At 35.7% G+C, this 15,203-nt stretch overlaps 2 protein-coding genes across 4 annotated transcripts in view; both read right to left on the reverse strand.

The window, feature by feature from the left end:
* Window positions 1-4,875, reverse strand: part of LOC113509602 (leucine zipper putative tumor suppressor 2 homolog) — a 106,485-nt gene extending 101,610 nt beyond the window's left edge. Inside the window, exon 1 of the mRNA XM_026892958.3 lies at window positions 4,638-4,875. The gene's annotated coding sequence lies outside the window, so the exon portion shown is untranslated. The remainder of the gene's footprint in view (window positions 1-4,637) is intronic.
* A 243-nt stretch (window positions 4,876-5,118) lies between these two features.
* LOC113509777 (uncharacterized) lies at window positions 5,119-14,948 on the reverse strand. Of its 3 annotated transcripts, none has more exons than XM_031910719.2 (4): window positions 14,791-14,948; window positions 14,011-14,374; window positions 13,400-13,494; window positions 5,119-11,379 (listed from the first exon to the last, which is right to left on the reverse strand). In XM_031910719.2, exons 3-4 carry the CDS (start codon window positions 13,487-13,489, stop codon window positions 9,472-9,474), a joined length of 1,998 nt encoding a protein of 665 aa, XP_031766579.1. In that variant the 5' UTR covers window positions 13,490-13,494; window positions 14,011-14,374; window positions 14,791-14,948; the 3' UTR covers window positions 5,119-9,471. The 3 variants fall into 3 exon arrangements, with proteins under 3 accessions (XP_031766579.1, XP_031766580.1, XP_026748997.1); XM_031910720.2 differs by lacking the exon at window positions 14,791-14,948 and adding an exon at window positions 14,555-14,711; XM_026893196.3 differs by lacking the exon at window positions 13,400-13,494.
* Window positions 14,949-15,203: the final 255 nt, after the last annotated feature.

Genomic DNA, 15,203 nt, shown 5'->3' on the forward strand with positions numbered 1-15,203 from the left:
TACACCAGTTTTTAAGTTAGAGCTTCAGCACAACTGTGACAACTGCATCCAGTTTTGGTGCAGTAGTTTTTTGTGTAATTCCGCAATAAACATACAGAAAGACAGTCAAATAGAATTTCTAAAGATTCCGGCTTCTATTGCTCTTATAAGATTGTTCTCAGCAATAAGACCGCCTTACTGTACTTATACAATCGTATCGTTGTGTTTGTAAATTGCCTTACTTATTTCCTATATTGTATAACGCAAATAAAGGATACTCATACATTCATTCATTCTTATTAAGGTTTCTCATATATTTTTTTAAATGTCTTTCATGTAGAGGAATTGTCTAGTTATAATTTTATTACATAAGTAAGAATTACGAAAGAGATTTATCGAGCAAGAATGAACGGAGATGTCGGTAGGGGCCGCCCTAGATGGACGTATGTTGACCAAATAGACGACGTGCTGAAGAAGAGCCAAATTAAAAGTACTCGTAACCGGCGAGCATGTATGAAAAGATTGATGAATGTGGAAGATGCGAAAGAGGTTTGTTTGAATCGAAGCATTTGGCGTTCCATTGTTTCTGCCTACCCTAATGGGAGACAGGCGTGACAGATATGTAACATATGTATGTACATAAGTAAGATATAAAAATACAGGCACTGCCAAAAGGGACTTGCTTTTGATTTAATATATTAAAGATGACCAAAAACCTATACCTATTAAAATTTTTAATAAGAAGTGACTGTATCTTGTATATACATGTGACTTTATCCGTGAGACAAGGAAATATTAATCTACAACAAACAAGATAAAAAACTAGCCTAGCAATGTCAAATTCAAATCGTCTTTATTTAAATAGACTTGTTTACAAGCAATTTTAAATCGTAATTGATTAAGGAAACTTAATGGTTGAAGGATGGGCAGCAGCGTCCCTATTAAAACATCAACAAAGCCTAACTGCAATTGCCATCCCGTCTGCCAAGCGTGGCAACTACTGGTAAACCCCCACTATATGGTGGATGCCTATGTTTAGCAGTAAGCAGTTAACGGCAGATATGATGATGATGACGATAGTTTATTTATGGTGCAATAAAGAGTTAAATAAATAAATAATAGTCTCAAACTTAAAAGTTTATAGTGGGGATACCTACTAGACAACTAATTAACGTAGTTAATTTTTTTTTTAACTTTGTAAAATTACTAAGAAGAAAATCTTTCTCTCATACTACGAGTGAGATGACGTCACAGGCAATAAACTTCAGCAGTTATCTTCCATTGAAACTGAAAGTAGACCCCAGTAGACAAGCCGCTCTGTCATTTCATAAATTAACATCATTAATTGGCCACGTATCCTTGATTGACAGTATTTATATGGAATCCCACCGACACAATGTCGTGCTAAACTCGTTTTTAATGTCAAACTTGTAAGTATAAATACTTTGTGCTCATCAATCTGATATAGGCAACATTTGAATGACCAAAGAAGACTTATAGATGCAAGGTTTTTAGTCGAATCACTTTAGAATAGCACTACAAATTAGGCATGGGTAATATGGATACCATAAAAATATAAAAATAAAAGAAAATGAATTAATAAAAGTAATAAATAATAAAATAAAATTAAATGTTCGAAAGCATATAAATAAAAAAATATCGCCAAATAAACATACTATCTGCCGCATCGACTCTTAATATATTCATGAAAATAAGCCATTTTTTAGAGGAACGAATCTTTCAATTATTGATATGTATGTATAGTTGTGTCAAATCTAGTATCTGTTTGGCTCTAGTAAATCTACAGTTCACCTACTTCAAACAACGTATGTAGACATTTAAAAGCACTATGTAACATTAGTCCTTTTGTAAGAACACATACCCAAGACCCGTTTGTAGGTTAACGCCAATCTACGAGTAGGTCTAGCCTTGGTTTACACGTGTGACTGGCTTACAAGAGCCACCCCTCTCAGACTTTCAGACAAATTAGTTACTAGTATAACGTTTGTTTCGCATAAACCAGTTATGTAAATATTATAGATATACGAAACTCGTCAACGATTAGTACTAAAACTGAACAACTTTCCCTAATAAATATGTAGTGAAATAGGCACCTGTCTCGAAAATAATTTTCAAACTTTTCATCACTAATAGATTATTATCGATCCCCTGAGTATGAATCTAATATGAAATACTTAAAATATATTTAGATATGCTAGGTGTATACTATTTAATCTAGAGCATTGAGTCTCAAAAACTTTTTGTTAGCTAATAGTCAAACTAGTCGACTCCTTTTTTTTTTTGCAGTGTTCTATATACTTACGCACATAATATATCTTGACGTATCTATATTTAATTATTTAATAAATGAAATGGGCTTTTACGCATTAAAAAGTTGCAAGTTATAAAAGAAACACTCCTAACTATTTATCACGCTATATTGTATGAAAATGTTGATTCTATCTTTATAATTTAAGTATTTAATATTATAAAAAAATAAGTTTGTAAAGATATTTGTACGCTACTCAATCATATTTTAACGGCTGAACAGATTTAAATTAAATTTAGTACACGTGTCGTATTATATCAAATTATATCGTAACATTAGGATGATTTATATAAATGATTCACGTGGTAAAAGTCGCAGAAAACTGCTAGTGTGGCTTTAAATTAATCATTGCAACTATGCAGTTAATGTGTTCAATTAAGTGTGAAAAATTAAAAAATAAATATTTTGCTGAATTAGGTTTTACTTTCCGGAAGTTCATATCACTGGTTATTTCATTAGAATTTTGTTTAATTCCGCTACCATTAATTTTATTTTATTTATTTATTCATTAGTACAAATATGTGTATATGGCGGACTTAATGCGAAAAGCATTCTCTCCCAGTCAACCATAGGGAAGTATCAGAATACTCGAATGCGGTACTACTAATTATTGATATACATATATACTAAAATTACATACATAAACGAATAAATATATATGAATAACAAATATACTTACACATATATGACATATACTATATTATACATAATAACTGTGTGACTGCAATAGTTGTGGGCAATCTTTGAGTATTGGCAATCAATTAAAATCAATATAAATTAATTTAATAGTATTTTAATACCTACTTCATCTCATATTTCTTGGATGCATTCCAAGAAATATGGGATCTACTCCAAGAAAAAATGGGCTAAAATAGGACAGGTATCAAACCTAATACGTACATGGAGTGATTTCAAAATTTTTCTTATTAGTACAGAGAATGGTAAACAAGTTGATAAAGTGGTTAAACCACTACGGTTACCAATTTCCGTCAGATACATACCTATGTCTAATATTGAATGGTAACTGTCAATAAGTATATCTAGACGTGAAATATAAACATGAACATCACCAAATGTAGTAACTGATGGCCTCATAATCATCAAAACTTAATAAGCTGAATAAAACGTGCCAAATTCTAAAATTAGTTACCGAATTATGTTTTTATGTCTTGAAGGTAGTTATAAACTTTACTAACTGAAATAGCTATTGTGAGGCACTAATGCACTCAAAATGCATTATTAGAAAATACCTAAGTACCTACTTAATTACCTACCTTGGTTTCCCACACCTTTTCGCAATAACTAAACTTTGAATACTATCAATAGAAACGCCAAAATTGCATCACAAAGCGCGCAACTTTGTCCTATATACGCAACGATATATTTATTTTAGCCCTGTAGGTAATAAGGGAATAACATTAATTACCTACCTCTTGTAATAGAGGGAAGATATTGTAATGGAGACTATTGCTAGCAATATACTCTAACAGGCTGACTGTCATACGATCCCCCTGGAAACCGTCCTAGTCAATTCCCCATGAATTCGTAACGTTGGGCTAATTTACCTACTATCCCTCACTAGTTCCCCGTCAAACTAATTATACTGATAGCGCAGGAGTAACTATTCCATTTTCACCACGTTACAAAAACCTACATATTATATCACTACTGCCTAAGTTGATGCGCTTACATGACTGAACTTCTATTTGAATGATAGGATATACCGGTTCAGAGGCATAAAATGACAAATTACTATCTTGGGGAATAGCAATACATTAGCCGTAACATGCATGGAAGTTACTTCTATAAGCGACAGTTATCACTTTTCATCAGGTGGGCCGTTAGGTTGTTTGTCATTTCAAGTTGCAAAAACCTCTGCATTATAAACCACATACAATACATAGGGACCCCAGAGTGGTGTATTGAACACGAACGGGTGTAAGGTTTCTTGCAATTAAACTCGGATGTTCTGAACATCTGTGCATTTGGATACGCGACGTGATAAACTAAATAATCCTAAAATTCTCCCAAAATATCTAAAAAAAAATGACCCGAGACATGAAGAAAGGTAAAAGCCTTTTGTTTTATTTAATTATGTGAGAAATCTAATGGTCTGTTAATCTTAAAAAATTTACAGCTTATCGTTCATCAATAAACTTGAATTGCATCCGGTTATTTTTCTGTTCTATAAAGAATATATTTATAGGTTTTATTATTTTTCACCAATTATGATACATTGAAAAATTAGCAACGGACAAAAGCCGTAATCGTTCAACAGGACATCTGAAGGTTCCAATATTATCCAATTCAAAACTGTACTCAGACTCACCTTATCACCAAACTTGAAGAAAATCAGGCTTTTGTACACGCAACAGTCTCGGCACTCACAAAAGCTGGCCAAACACTGAATACTTATATCACTAAGTCAGTTTCTATAACACGAGCTCCTTTTTGTTTGAATAATTATTTTTGTTTGACGATAAGACCGGACGACTCAAGTTTCGAACCGGCGTCTCGCGCACGACAGAGCACCGCGTGCAATTCAATGGATGAAAGTGTAAACGGTGGTTTTTGTATAGCGTTCTCTCGCTTCTTCAAACACGACAGAAAAGGATCGAAAGCTGAGCGTCAAGTTTGGCTTTTTGACTCTCGAGTGGCCACTTCGCCCACTACTTTATTGTTATTCTAATTTCCAATATCTCGAGCCGATATACAATACATCACTAAAAATCTAGAAAATACAGAACTACCTTAGGATGTTTTAAAGGAATATTTTTTGGGACAAAAAGGGTTATAGAAAAAAAACTCCATAATGTGGATTGTTTACTTTATTTCTTCCCACAGGTGGCAAGAACCAGAGTAGTGAGCACAACCTAAATTATGAAAATGGTAACTATTTTCAGGGATAACCACTTCTATTAAAACAAGGATTATAATTTCAAATAGAATTATACAATAGCTATCAATAGGAAAATTCATCTAATAGTAAGATAACAATGAAGAAACCAAATGGATACATTTGACTTTGCAATGTGCAATTACACTTTAATAACAATAGAGGAAAATGTATTAGATAGCAGTGAATATTATAAACAGCGTTAGCAAAAATAAGACGTGAAATCCCTTATGAACTGCTCCTACCCCGGCCTATAACATATTTTTAGCTCTAATCGTTTTAGGTAAGAAATTTCAAACAAAAAAAGAATATATATATTTTGATATGATGTGTAAACAAATACGCATGTAACCAAGGGCACAGTTAGCAATCGGTTACAAGCCGACTTGTTTCTCGAGGAGAGCATGACAATATTTAGAATTTCAATATACAACTACATGCAATATTTGTAATTTTGTCATTACATTTTGATATATCAAACGTGTGCTTGTTTAGCTACGTGTTCAAAAGGTTTCTTGGAAAAATGCTTTGCTCTCTTCTCGACATTAATTTCATAAAATAATCAACAGACTGTGAAAGGTGTAAATATTCAAATAGGTACCAATATTACTGAGCTAAAAGCTCCTTCGCCAAGAATCTGGTGGCTTAAAGTTAGATTGCGATTTTAGGGACCTATACGACCTTTAAAAACACTCGCTCGCCGTTACTGCAATATAGTATTTCCCCATACAGAAATCATGCGAATGCTTTTAAAGATTTTACAACGATATCAATACATCTATTAAAATAAAATGATCTATTATGCTATTCAGGCAGATTAAATACATTCTAATAGATTTATCGATAACGAAAGCTAAGTTTGCAACGGTTCGATCTCGCGTCAATACTACAGTCCCCATGTAAATAACCATTGCAAACCACAATTGCACTCGACCGACTGTCGAATACATATCCATAGATGATCCGGATGTATAGATAATCAAGTGCATAGGCACATTACATTAGATTGAATCATAATCAAATATAATATTATATGCAAACTTGTATCTAATGATTTTTATATTATTATATTTTTTTTTTATTTTTATAATTTTTTTTTCGAGGTATCCTTTATCGAATATCGTTAATGGAATAAGTACAATATAATATGAACTTATGAGAGTATAAAATGAAAAATATTACCGTGACACTCAAAATAATGAACGTGAATTAATTAGTTGACAAAAGTTAAAAAATACCCAACCATATATAACGATAAAACTTTAGACATTAATAAATGATCGCTTCAATATCTGAAATAGTGTGACAATAAGATGGTTACATAAATCTATGAATGCAGTTACAAATCGTATTCTATACTTAAATTTCTGTTTATTCATGGTCATAAAACTGTCAGACGTTTAATTTTTAAATAAATGTTTAAAAAATAAATATAATGAATGTTACACGTATGTTCTGGTAAAATTTCCAGAGGTTATAAAATATTCAGTGGACTGTCAATGTATCCACTTCAGATACTGAAGTCAACGGAACTAACAAACATAATAAATATAAGAACTGAAATAGTCTATACATTAATTCACAATATAGTAAATATATACAATAACAGCCTTTCCGATGCAATGAATTTTTTTTGGTGATTTTTCCCTTTTCAGTTATTACAAACAGAAGTAAATCACACTACAGAAAAATAAATATATCAAACACGACACGTAAAATAGCAAAGTTTGCAAGAATATTAAAATTTTATAGGAAATTGTAACTAGGTAAGGCATTAAATGAAATAAATAAGGACATATGGGGTCTACCTCCTTAAACCAAGTACATTTAATTTTCTATTAGCGAAGTTCCAAGAACAAAAGTTCCAAATGTCAATTGCACACATGTCGAACTATTGAAGGTAATTTCGAACCTTCAATCCACTAGATATTATTATAACAAGTAGTGATACCTCACACAGTTGTATCGTACTTTAGGTGAATAAATTATTTCTTTTGTCCGACCGTAGGTTTAGCGATAACACTAATAGAAATGTACTTAGTCTATGGAGCGCTGTACAGAATGGCGATATTACGAGCACCGCAAAAGCGCCAAGCTGTACACATTCATCAATCGTAAAAACGATTTGACGGACCCCGCAAGAAATAAAAATATAACATATACATTTCTTATGCATTACATAAACTATAATAACAGTTACGCCTATATGAACTGTTACAATCCATATTAGGAGCTGTAAATTATATTACATCTCATTACAGTCACTGTTCACAGTTCTTGTGCTACAAGAAGTCGTAATGTTATATAGAACACGCGCTCACCGACAGCGACGACGGGACTTTAAACAGTGACTGTACATTTTCCTATCGAAGAGCACAATTACTACACGATTCATCACCCTCATCCGACACACGAGGGGGGGCAGCACTGGGCGCCCCCGGCTATCATTGTCCAACTTCATACAAAACTTGACACCTCGAACTACCACTAAACGGCTGAGCGGCGCGGTCTCCTCGACTGTGTCTTTGCGGCCACGGACGCCCGCCTTCCTACCATTATATTATGCGGCTATTCAATAAAATCGCCGCGTGTTAACTTACGACAAAATGGACAAACCATTGAAAACAAATCGTCCACCTGCCAACTATATAACACGATTTACAATCCGTAGACACATGAAGGCGCATCTCGACTGGTTTTGAACGGTGGCAAAGCTGCAACAGTGCCCACCTTATTGATATGGAACAATCTAGAATACCAAAAAGGTATGCACTACTGGCAAAGTGGAGATGCGCCCTTATCCATCTCCTCACGTCAATGCTTGTTTAATTTTATTTTTAACAGTAAACAAAAATCATTTTTATTTATATAAAATTTAGAATGAATTTAGATTGCCAAAAAAACATAAACGAAAAATACTAACAAAATAAAAAATACCTGCAATACCTACGCTTTACATTAACAAATTATTAAACAACTGGGGACGATATTATTGTAAGAATTATATTAGAATCGTCCAATATGTTTGTTATGAAATGCTACCTCTAGTTATATATACGTCAAAAGAATATGAATGTTTTATGAACACAATGCAAATTTAACATGGAAAGTCAAGAAAAAATCATAGAGTCCAATTCATAACAATTCCAATACTTCGCTCATCAATATCAATCAATTACGTACATTATACAATCTTTACCAAATATTTTGATATAATGCAGTAAGACGTAGCATTCCATCAAACATTTCTATCAATATGAAACCTCTACAAAGAAAACATTGAACTAAAATTAATGTTACATATATTCCTTTCAACAATATCTACAATCATAAGATATGTTAGCAATTTATAACCTTCACGTGAACGTTGCCGATGCAACCAGGAAAACATAACTCCAAGGCTTCGCTAATTAAACCTATTTATTATTGCTAACTTTTTCATTCTAATGCCACTTGAAAGAGTAAAATAGAGCCATGAAATTATAATAAAATTTCAAGCGTATTCATGGCGGCATTTCGTGTTGAAATTCTAGAATATAATAATAATAATATATAATTTTCGTTTTTACTACATTTTATAATATAATCGATGAAAAAGGAGCGAAAATATACAGATTGCCTGATATCACGGTAAAGAAAACAAAACTGAATCACCTTGACACAGTATTTACGTAACAATTACCGTAGTTCCATGAAATTGGAAGGTTGTTAGATTTCGTTTATTAATGTGTACAAACATTGTATCCCAAACGAACAATAGTGGCGCTCAATTATTACGTACTGTGTCAATATGATCAATTAGTGTTTAGGGCCCACACAGATTGAGATCACCAGCAATTGCTAGTTTATCCTAATCTGTTTCACCTGACAATGAATTAAAACCGAATCTATCATAAATTAATTGATATTTAGTATGATTTCTGAATAAAGAATGTGGAGCACGCTGCTGAGACATCAATAGTACATTGTTAGTAATCTGTAACTTTCACATAAAAAAATGAAAACCGTCAATAAAAATTATTAATATAAAACAAACAGACCAAGATGAATTAGCAACAAAATGTTACTGTAGGCGACTCAATTATAAAACATTAATAGAAACAAAACTAAGCATGCAGTTCTGTTTTTGCTACTACCAAATGTCTCAGTAATCGCATCCACGAGTATTATTGCCTGATGGCATAAATAACAAAATAATACAATTAGAAAATTATGAATAATGAATAAACTCCGAATATCCGCAACGTGCAATAACGTGTTTCGGCGGTCAGCGAGTGAGCGGCCGGTGCATGGCAGCCGAGCAACATCGCAGGAAACGAGCGTGCGGGTGCGAGCACGCCGCCATACAACGAAGCGCCGCGCTATGCCGTCGCTTACGGCACTCCGCCGTGCTCACCATGGTCTCCTCGCCCGCCTCAGCTTCCGCGCCCGCGCCCGTTTCCACTCCGCTTATGTACTGCGCGTGCGCAGCGCTGATGTCTGACAGCAACTCCTCCCACTCGCGGCGCATCTCGTCGGGCGGCGGCGCGGCGGACGAGGGCGGCGGCCGGGCCACACAAGTGTCGCACGAGCCCGCCTCCCCCCAGATGCTCTCTATGTTTGAGCGCATCTTCTTCGCGGCTTGACCACATTCCTCGCATGCAGCCCACGCCTCGTCCGGCGGCCGGTCGGTCTGCACCGCCGCGTCCAGCTGCCGCATCGGGAAACGCAGCCGGAATCCGGGGTCGTCGAGGTCCGGGCAGCGTTGCGCGGCCGTCAGCTTCAGCCGCCCGTAATCGATGCCGTTCCCGGTGCGATACTCGAGGTACCGCTCGAGGGAGCTCGTCAAGTACATGCCCCCGGACTCGCTGCGGCTGAACTCGACCTCGTCGAGGTCGCCGCGAATGTCAAACGTGTCGCCGTCCGCGTAGCGCGCCGCCTCGGACTCTGCCTCGCGGCGGATGGGCTTGAAATGCGTACGGGACGATGTCAGCAAGTCCTCACGCGACGCGGACGCTCGTGGCGTGTCCTCTACGAGCTTCGTCTCAACGACGAGCGAGACGGTCTCGTTGCGAGGGTGCCGCCGGGGCGGCACCTCTACGAAGCCGCTCCGATCGCGGCTGTGATTGATAGCGGTGAAAGATCGCATCGATTTCGCTACGGCGGACAGTGCGTCGTATATCTCGTCGCCTTCGTAGAGCGAGAGCGATTCGAGCACGCGCGGCGGACAGGGCGGCGGCTCCGCGACATCGGCGAGATTGAGTGGCTTGAAACGATCATGCAACGCCTCGGCGATTTTCGTCGGAGATTCGGCACGGTCGAATATTATAGCATCTGTAGCATCATTAGACCATATGCTTTCGGTGAGAGATATCAGGCTGCACTTTTCGGCGGACGGATCGGCAAACAGATGATCGGAGGGGGACGAGAGGAGATCCTGAAAGTCGATTGGAAGATCTTGATACTCATCATCAGGAGTATTTTGGTCCTTTGACCACAAGGCTTCAATGCTACGATCAAACTTTGCTTCGAATTTCGCATACAGCTCTTCCTCCATCGGAGTTCTAACTCTTGGATTTAGATCTTCAGTGATAATCCAATCTGTATCAAAATCAAGACTGTCGTCCCAGTTTGGCACCATGTTTTCATTCATTCCCAGCTTAACTCCCGTTATCTCCTTAATTTCGTCAGTTACTGTATTTTCGCAAGTACCGTAACCTTCGTCTAATGCTATAGCTCTAATAAACTCCTTAACAGGATCTTGAGTTTCTATGTCCCAAACTCCCTCGTGAGTAACCCACTCAGGCAAGCTCTCTTTGCTTTCAAAGGACCTACTATAACTGTTGCAGCGTTTCTTGTTACCCTTTCTTTGACCGTGGTAGGAATTACGTCGCTCTTTACCCGAAGAAAACTTTTTATTTTTTGTGTTCCAATCTTTTGAAATTGATACTTCACTTTGCATTTTGACTAATTTATCTGGTGCTGACTTGCGACACCACGCTGGCGGCGGCAGATAATACTGCAGCGGAGACTCTTCACCTTTCTTCAGAGCCGGAAAGGCAGCGTAATATCGACGTACAGCCTCAGCTTGTTCTATAGAACACGTGGGCATACCTACTTGTGATGCACCTTCTTGATCTTTGATGTCTTTAAGTCTCGTACACAGCTGATCAACAATATTGTCAATATTAGGTTCCTGAAATGAAATATGGACACTATAAAAAAGATGAAATAAGGTTAATAACTCTCATATACAATGTGTTTAATTCTAGTTTTTATGCTATTTGAAATGGCAAACAAAAAAAAAACAATCTAATGAAATCTTAGTCCTTGTATTATGCTGCCCATAGCATCTCTCATGCATTGCCATTCTGGAGAACTAAAGTGTTATATGAAATTCTACAAATGTAAGTGGGAAATAAGGCTTAAATTTACAAATGGGATTTTCATTAATGGTGACATTTATTTAAAGTTGAAGTTGTTAAGGAATTACATTTGTTTTTGTAAGCAGCACTAACTTTTAAATTGAAATAAAACAAATCTAAATACCAATTTGCTAACTAAAATATTAATTAGCAGCCCGTCCTGGCTTCGCACAGGTGGACGTATTTACACTTTAAAAAGTGGCCATTAAGGCTGCATACGCAACGGAAGCTTAATAATGGAGTAACTTCTCTCGTTTTCCCAACATTTCCCTTCACTGCTTTGCTCCTATTGATCGTAGCATGATAGAATAGAATAGAATAGAAATCATTTATTCAAATAAACTTACATTGAAGCACTTTTGAAAAGTCATTACATTTTTTTTTAATTTACCGCTCGTTCGGAAAGCTGTCTCATCACAAGAAGAACGAGCAAGAAACTTGCGTGATGCTCTTTTAAATAATTTTATTATTATTTTACATTTTTACAAACCACCAATTAGCACTAATTCAATTAAATACTCAAAAAGAAAAAAAAAATTGAATACATAACCAACTGGTTAAACAATTAATAAGAGGAAATCAGTCATAGTGATTAGAGCAGACCAGTCCCTACAAGCAGCACCCGTTCACGAGTATGACGGATGAGCCAGCCATCACTGCGCTCGACCATATTTTAGGGAGCCCAATGACCCGGCCCACCACGCCGCCACAAGTCTGGACATTTTAGTGAGCATGACTACTCAAAACACTAGACCACGTCAAAGCTACTCACAATTGCCATCTGATAGTTATAGTATTCACATTTTACATAAGAATGCATGCGGCAATTAATACAAAAAACCGCTACGCTTTCATATTTCTAAAATTAATCAATTAAATCAAGAAAGCAATGAGAAAATAAAATTATAACGTTGTATGCTAATAAACTAATTATTTACTTGATATGTTGTCATCTATGAATTCGTCTATCCTGTAATAGGCTTTCTTACATAAAAATTGTTTAATATAAGATTTGAACTGCCTCTCTGTCAGATTTAATGCAGATTCCGGCAGTTTATTATAAAATCTTATGCAATTACCATAGAATGAATTACTGATTTTGTGCAGACGGCATTTAGGTAAAATAAGCTTATTTATATTGATGACAAGTATACTATAACCTGCCCAGGAGTATGAAGAATTGTACCAAGTTTCGTTAAAATCCATAGAGTAGTTTTTGTTTCTATAACGAACATACAGACAGACAGACAAAAATTTTACTGATTGCATTTTTGGCATCAGTATCGATCACTCATCAGCCTCTGATAGTTATTTTGGAAATATATTTCATATAAAGAATTGACTTCTCTACAGATTCTCTATAAATATAGATTAGATAGCATGGATATAAAAATAAAACAAGCCTTTGTTATATTTAAATGACAAATTATGACAATTATGTAAATCATGCACTATCTATAACTTAAATGTGTATAAATATAAATCCTCATAATACTGTGAATATAATAATTACATATGTAAATAGATTGTGTGAATACTGGGATAATAAAATAAAGGAAAACGGAATACATCCAAACTAGTGTGGCAACTAAAGGGGATATTAAAATAATATTGTTTGACTTTCATAGGCAACATTGGGACTCCCCCACAAACCACGGAATCTCATATTGTTTAATCATGGACAATAGCATCTCTATATATTTAAATAAACACAAGTTGTTTATCATACTCATGTTACAATTAATAATAATGTTGCCTATGAACTGTTATACTAAAAGACTGGAGACCGACCTTCTTATAAGGATTCTTATAATTGTTAATGGTCTTCATTTTAATATTTCCAATGTTACGGTCTCTTTCCAATGTAATTGAGCACTGCATATCCTCTTGAGATAGTAAAAAAATACAATTAGTCTCTATACACATCTCTGTCAATAACTATCTATTTGCTAACAAATTAAAAAGTGTTATTCTTCATGATTATATTATCATGAATTTGATGATAGCATTAGCTATCATTTACTCTAATAGGTACCTAACCTGCTTTTATCAGACTGAGAAATTTTCTTTTCCACAGACAACTGTTATTACAATTGGTTGCTTTTAAGTTGACCTGACAGAAGTTTAATGACATGTTATCCTTTTGAATACATAAAAAAACATAATACACATAAAAATAACATTATATTGTCAGTAATTTTTTATTTACCTAGTTGTTTTTGTGAACATGGAATAACAAAGAAGATGATAGTTTAAATAATAGAAAGTGATAACCATCGCCTTTAAACATGAACAGTATTATGAATACCACAAAATAAACTGTGATACCTATGATACCTCACATGCATTCTATTCCTGAGGACTAAGATGTTATAACTGTATGTTATTGAAAGGTGACCTACCTGTAGTATGGGTATCAGATGATAAGGTTTGGAGTTGGGTGAAGCTCTCTGGATGTGGCAGGCCAGCAGGCGTCCGCCTGACTTTCTCTCTTATGCTTACGCATTCTGCTCGTAATAATCTCTGCCGTTATCAAATAACATCATCACGCACATAAATCGAAGGTCCATTTTTCAATCGCCGAGGGCCGTGTGTTAAAATCGATCCTTTATATGCCTCTTTACTAATACATCATTAATTTCTTTGGCCTAGTCTTTGCTAGTGGTTCGATTTTTATTTGTAAGGCAGCTTTTTTCGTGTTTAATAAATTGTGGGCGATAGCATTGTCACTAGCTATTAACAAATGACGCACTTGGTGCACCCCTTCTGCAAAGTAAACATTGTGAAATTGTAGTGAGTTATATTAAGTATGTTATTACACTACAAAGGTCATTGTGATGTTAAAAACAAAGAATATCGTAAAATCCCATGCTCGCCCCACCGCGCTAAATGGGTCGATGGCGCCAAAACGTCACTACAGAGACAGCTAGAACTTATAGCACGTACATAGCCTCTTGGAACCTCAGCGTCAGAACATAATCTAGTAGTTATCAATCAACAAAGATCTCGCGCGGCACTTTGTTTTATCGTCGTTTTACACTGAGTCATACTCGTAACATCGAGAGGATACGATGCAATTTCACAAGAAGGCGACAGTATTACATGATGCACTTTCACTGAGGACGAATGGCGTACTTCCGCGTTGGTGTACCAAAACTATTATAGATATCAAAAAGACTTACCTGTAACAATTTGTACGGGGTTAAATTATCATGTTATATCAATATACACACACCCCACATGAAAAAAAACATGGCAGCCGTGATGAGTGAGTGAGAGTCAAAAATTATTTTATTTTGCGCAGCTCCGTCAATCGAATAGAATGACGTCCCAATAATTAACCAATAGTGTCGCTTTCGGTTTTCAAATTTCGTAAAAATGGCCGACTGCTAGCCCGTGATCATTGCATTTCAGCCCTATCATTCGTAGACATCGTCTATCTTGAAATCTATTGGCTGGTATGAAACTCTAGTAGCCAATAAAATTACGTTGTTCGGAACCGGATGTAAAAGTTTTCGCGCCAGATAAAACCGCCAATTTTAATTTTAAATGTGTAAGATGTAAATTGTGATGAACATGAATAATACAGGAGAGT

The sequence above is a fragment of the Galleria mellonella genome, unplaced genomic scaffold (genome assembly GCF_026898425.1).
Source record: "Galleria mellonella isolate WM207_F2 unplaced genomic scaffold, CSIRO_AGI_GalMel_v1 utg54, whole genome shotgun sequence".
Lineage (NCBI taxonomy): Eukaryota > Metazoa > Arthropoda > Insecta > Lepidoptera > Pyralidae > Galleria > Galleria mellonella.

Bases quoted from the DNA above. Each gene is read 5' to 3' on its own strand.
- LOC113509777 (XM_031910719.2), bottom strand. From the start codon at position 13,489: ATGCAGTGCTCAATTACATTGGAAAGAGACCGTAACATTGGAAATATT. The intron at 11,380-13,399 runs GTCGGTCTCCAG...ATTTCATTTCAG, and splicing joins ATAAGAATCCTTATAAGAAG to GAACCTAATATTGACAATAT.